Below are 6333 nucleotides of genomic sequence, written 5' to 3' on the forward strand. Positions count from 1 at the left end.
ACAACAATAGTAGAAAGATAACAAATTTCATAATTTCCTTTTATAATATATAAAATGGTAGATTGAGATTAATGTAATATCATTTTAAATGAGATCACCACTGACATTGGACACCCATAAACATTTGGCTCCTCAATAATTGCAAGGAATTGTGAAATTTGTAAATAACTAGATCAATAAAAACAAGCCAAATCAACAATACAACTGATGATGTAATTATCACAAATTTTTTTTACAAGTATCTTATATGAAAAATTATATTCAGACGACTTTCGTTTTCACATGAATCAATGATTTATTCCTCCACCATTCACAGTTTATACTACATTAGAGTTTTGGTAAAACTGTGTCTGTTGTGCTTGGGATGTTAGGAGACGGTTAGGTACTATTATTTAAACAATAGTTTTCACAATAACATTTTTGACACGTCACGTATTTTCACTATATTTAAAACTGAACAACAATAGTTAAAGGCTGCTACCAAACATGCAGTATATTTTTGGGAAATATAATCTGTGGTTTAATAAAAAAAGAAAAAAAGAATATAGGTGGGCAAAAGGCGCAGAAAGTAGAAAGTAGAAAGCAGAGAAAACTGAGGAATATTGAGTGAGTATTCAGTATTGACGCAGATCGGCACAAGATCGTTTTGCAAAATGGATTTAAACCAGGTAATCCCAACCAGATCTCTCTTGTTTTCTTATAAACCGAAATTCAACCTCATTCTCTGCCTACATTGCTCAATTCTTGAAAACTACTAGCTACATGATCTTAGATCTTAGATCTTAGATTTTAGATCTGTGACTGTGAATTCTTATTTTATTGGACAAAAAGAAGGCATGGAGGATGTATCGGCGAAATTTCGTGCCTTAGTCTTAGATCAGATGTAGTAGGACTAGGAGTAGGGGATTAGGATCCCCTAGTACACTACATAGAGATTATTATTATTATTTTTTTATGTAAGATGTAGTAGTAGTAGTAGTTTTAGAAATTTTGAAAATGTAGATTTAAATCTCATTGTGTTAGTCTACTACAACTAAAACTACAACAACAATAATCAGGCCTTAGTCATGGTTGATTTGTCTTGTGCAGGCTGTGGGGGAGAACTATGCCAACCCAAAGACATGCTTCTTTCACGTGCTTTTCAAAGTTAGCATTTTTTTTTAATGTCTTCATCTTGTTAATGTTCACAAACAATCGGCTTTAAAGTTTTATAACTTGCTATTGTAAATCTGCTGACAGGCTGCTGCTTTGGCTTTCTACATTCTCTCCACTCTCTTCTTTGATAGCTTTGTTATAATCTTTGTGGTCACTGTAATTCTTGCCGCTCTTGATTTTTGGGTAGTCAAGAACGTCAGTGGCCGGATCTTGGTTGGGCTTAGATGGTGGAATGAAATAGATGAGAAGGGTGAGAGCCTGTGGAAATTTGAGAGCCTTGACCAACAGGTTAGAGTTAGAAACTCGTAATTGCCTTCTCATTTCAGATCTCGAAAATCTTGCTCTTGCCTTTGTTATGTCGTTATATTTTATTTTTAATGGTATCATCATGCTCACTTTACCATATTTTTCAAGCATTATGTGTTTACATTTTTTGTTCTTCTTCTTGTCCGCAGTCGTTGTCTCGGATGAACAAAAAGGACTCATGGCTATTTTGGTGGACATTGTACATTAGTGTAAGTATATATATATGTAGGTTAAAATGTCGCATAAGACTGTCTTGCAGTACTTTTTAGTTGCTTGAATTTTCATGGAGATTATAAATTAGAAGGCAAGCTTGTGCAATAATGAATTCAATGAGCGTGAAATATATATAGAGACTGCAAAATTGGCTTTTGGAACTATGTTACGCATGTTGTATGTAGATTATGCTGTTAAAAGAACTAGAGCAATTTGGACTTTTTTTAGAAAGTATAATTCATTCAAAAGCACAAAAGCAGGTAGTTTCATTTCTCTTGTATATGTGCTTCGGCAGTGTTCACTTCCCACTCTTTTAATGCTTTAATTGTCTAAAAGAAAAATAATTTGAGGATGGATGGATACGTCTGAGAGGCTTTTTTTTTTTTTTTTTTTGGCGTTACCTATCATATTTAAGGATAAAAATTACAGGACAAATCACTAAACTGACAAATCACTAAACTAGTAGTAATCAAATGTACCTCATGCTGGGTCCTCAAGGAATAAAACATGTACGTGTTGCCGTGGTTGATATGAGGATGTTGAGTTAGATAAGTTACAAGACAAGCATGATATTTTACAAATGTTTAGGGTACAAATCAATTAATCCTAATACACATGTAACACACACACACACACACATATATATATAGGTTAAGCACAAAAATACACTTTCAGTTAATTTCCTTTCACTCATCCTATTATCACTCATAACAATCAATATGTTTTTCTCATCATGCAGGCAGTTGCTTGGATCATCCTAGGAATATTTTCAGTCATCAGGTTCGAACCTGATTACCTCCTCATTACAGGGGTTTGTTTGAGCCTCGGTATTGCAAACATTGTTGGATTCACTAAATGCCGCAAAGGTATAGAACCCTGACTTTTTAATTTACACTATAATTTAATTTAATGCTTTGACACCAACACCCATAATGCTTAACTAAACCAGCCAAAGTATGATTTTCTTGTTATGGAAAGATCTAGGTAATGATAGACACCATCTCCACCTAGAAAATGGATCACTCATATGTGGTGCCTGCCTTAAGGCAGTTTGCCTATTTGTTGGATTGACCATTTGAATATGAACAAATTCTTCCCACATGTTTTGGGTTTGGATAGGTAAGGAATTTCTTTAGAGATTAATCTTACTTTTGGGAAACTGTTTTTGGACTGCTGATTAATGATAGACAACTCTCCACCTAGAAAATGCATCACTCATAAGTGGTGCCTGCCTTATGGCAGTTTTCCTATTGTTGGATTGACCATTTGAATATGAAAAAATTCTTCCCACATTTTTTCTAGTTTTCAAGTGGGTATGGATAGGTAGGGAATCCTTATAGAAGATTAATCTTACTTTTGGGAAACTGTTTTTGGACTGCTGAACTGGTCAACGATTTTGATTTTGGTGCAATATATTGGCCTTGACATTCTGAATGTATTTGGAGGGTCATTGGAAAAAATTCAGTGTGTGCGTGTGTATATAATAAAAGTTGTGTTCTACGTGTTGTGGTTTTGCTAAGTGGACGTCCTCTCCTTTTTCTTTATATGTTTTTTTTCATTTTTTTCTCATATTTTCATGTGACACACTTTAAGTACATCAAAATTATATTTGTTTCACATGAAGCTCTACTACCAAAGTTTCAAGAAGTTTAAAAATACTATTCTCATTAGAAATCTATTATTTTCTAGATATTTAAAAAGAAATGCATTAGTTATTTCAAAATTTTAAAATCATCTGCCTTAAAATTTTGTTTTAATAATTCTTTTTTCTTTTTTTAATTAATCTATCCATTGCATGAGCATAATACTTGTGTTTAGTATAAAGTAAGCCAATGCCCTCTATCATAAATGACCCATCCTCACTTTCTAAGAGCAAGGTGAAAGGTTACATCATGATTCAAATCCACAGGGTACATCAGACATGTGTATTATATATATAATCTTAGTATAAAGTAAGTTCAACCAATACACCCTCCACCAACTTTTGTGGGACACATGTTTTGCCATGTCACAGAGCAATAACCTTCCCCTTGGTTCCAGATGTTAGTACCCTTCCAATGTATGACCTCAAATGTGTGACCTCACTCTTCTTCTTCTTCTTCTTCTTCTTCTTTTTTTCCAATTGAAAGTTATGCAAACTTTGACTCTCAAGCACTACATGGATGGAACCACTTTCAATGACTAACCTATTTCTTTAATTCCCCCTGCAAAGTTTCAATGTCTAATCAATTTATTATTATCAAAAACTTTTACCTTTATCTACCTTTTCTCAAAAAAAGTTTTACCTATAAAAAAAATGTCTAACCAACTTAATTTATCAAAGCATGGCAAATATGGGAAGATATATAATCAAACAGTGTCAGTGATGAAATGAGCCCCACAAAGAGTCAAAAAATTCAAATTAGGTGGTGTTCATACTGCCTCAGACATTGTGGACACAGGCATAAACAATGCAGAATGTCATCTAGTATAATCAGCGAGTTAAGGCTTATTTTTTCAATCTAACTTGTAGGCTTGCACCCAAATTAGAATAGTTTTAACCTTTTTTTTTCCCCACAAAAAGTGGTTAGGAACTCACTATTTTGCCTCTCAAAACATAATAAGATGATTCTGGAAGACAAATTCTAATGTTCTCCAATGCTAAGGAAGGTTACCAGCATAACTTTTCATGGCTGGCAATATTCATATTGACCTAAAATCCCATTACTATGATAATACTTGGTCATCATTACATGGAACAAATTCCTTTTCATCTCTCTTATCATATTAGTTTGTCTCATCAAACAAATTCCTTTCTGTATATGTATATAATTCCTTTCTGTTGGCTTCACTATGCCTTATTTCTTTCCTTATCTTGAAAAGTGCTTTGTCTATTTTCAGATGCCAAGAAGCAGATTCAAACATTTGCCTCCCAGACTATTGCAACTCGTCTCTCATCTACAATTCAGTCAGCATTTAGTGTGGTATAAGTTGTTTGAGAGGAAAAGAGCTTACCAAAACTATATTGATCCCATATACTCCTTATCATGAACTGGGCTTCTTTGAATATTTTCGATAGGCTTCTGCAGAAATATCTCCCCTCTCGCCCTTGTTTGTTTTATCAATTTTTTCGATGACCAACATTAGATAAATGTTGTTACCAGTTATTAGGATTTCTCAATGCATTTTCATTGTATATCCTCATGTTGGGAAGCTTGAATTTCTACAGCTCCCTACCCAAAAAAGAACAAATATGTAAAGCTTAAACTTCTTGTAACCCATTGAAATGTGATAATGTTAATACCCATTGATAAACTTAATAATGCTCTGAGTACTTTTGGTTGTGCATGTAGAGTTGGAAAACCTAGTTGAAATTTTGTGTGATTGTCATCAGTGAAAATTAGCTTATCTTCCCTGCACAGTCACAGAGATGTAAGTATGAGGTCCATTATGTGGTATAAAAAAAGAGGTCAATTGTGTGTGCAAAGTGAGAAGGAAATTGAGCCAGCATTCCCTTGTGGAATGTGAATGTTGTCGGAAAATAGCTCCTTGTAGGGGGTATCAAGAGGCTTGCATATGTTTGGGTAGAGTTGCCTGGAATATGAGAGGAGATGCTCCCACTATAGGATAAAATACCATGCCAAGAATTGTAAGCTTAAAGTTTTTTATATTGAATTATTGATCCCTAACGTCAAAAGTGCGATATCATTTTGCATTATTTTAAGAAACCATCATAATGAGCGTTCAATATTGATTTCATGACTGACTTAAAAGACTCTTTGTTAGAGCTTCCTAGACGATGTTAGTGGGAGAAGCTTCTATTATGACCAGGAAAAAAAAAAAAAAAAAACACATGCAGAGTCAGCTGAAAGAGGTATAAGGAGTCATGGACCTTCATAGACAATGCTTCTTAAATCTGCGTCTTTAAAGGGAAAAAAGGGAAGGAAGAAAGCAAAAGGCAAGCTTAGTGGAGTTGCTGCTGGTTTGGCGGATTCAACTTAATTTCTTATAATTTGTGATGGAATTTTGCAAAATGTATGTCCTAAGAAACTTCATTGTCACATTCCATTCAGAGTCCTTGTCCAAAGTTTGCTGTTTTATTAATATACCCCACCAATATTTCTAGCTGTCCTAGGTTAGATTAGTTTTTGTTTTACAAGAAAGAAACTCGTACTGATGATTGGTACCTCCTAACATAGATTTGGCCCCTAGAATACATAATCAACATGTATAGTTCAATTTTTTGCTGGTTTTTTTTTTTGGGTAGAGAACATATGTAATTCAATTAATATAGACTTACCATGGCCTGGAAATGAAATTGTTTATTTTTGTTACCCTGTCAAATGTTGTTGGTATACATTAACGGGACTCATATGGCATAGAGAGTACGTATTAATTATAAGATGTTGTATTTGAATTTTTTTTTTCTTGTTTAAATGTTTATGGTCTCCACAAATTTGGAAAAATATGAAAACCAAATCTGGTAAGCTTTGCCTTTTATTATAGTTTTCTGAAAAAAAAAAAAAGAAAAAAAAAAGGAGGGATTAAGGTGAAAACAAAGAGGTAAAAAGAAGGAAAAGGTCGAGTCCTGTGTGTGTGTGTGTGTGGACTATACTCTTGTTGTTTTGAGTCTTGACATGATTTATTCCTTAGTAGGGTGTGCATTAAGGCTGAATGACC

At 33.8% G+C, this 6333-nt stretch overlaps 1 protein-coding gene across 1 annotated transcript; it reads left to right on the forward strand.

Annotated features, from left to right (window-relative positions):
• The first annotated feature begins 475 nt into the window (after positions 1–475).
• LOC142611661 (Golgi apparatus membrane protein-like protein ECHIDNA) lies at positions 476–4973 on the forward strand. The gene is made up of 6 exons (XM_075783759.1): positions 476–668; positions 1090–1146; positions 1240–1443; positions 1611–1670; positions 2414–2540; positions 4555–4973. Exons 1-6 carry the CDS (start codon positions 654–656, stop codon positions 4641–4643), a joined length of 552 nt encoding a protein of 183 aa, XP_075639874.1. The 5' UTR covers positions 476–653; the 3' UTR covers positions 4644–4973.
• The last annotated feature ends 1360 nt before the right edge of the window (positions 4974–6333 follow it).

The sequence above is a fragment of the Castanea sativa genome, chromosome 10 (assembly GCF_040712315.1).
Source record: "Castanea sativa cultivar Marrone di Chiusa Pesio chromosome 10, ASM4071231v1".
NCBI classification, from domain to species: domain Eukaryota; kingdom Viridiplantae; phylum Streptophyta; class Magnoliopsida; order Fagales; family Fagaceae; genus Castanea; species Castanea sativa.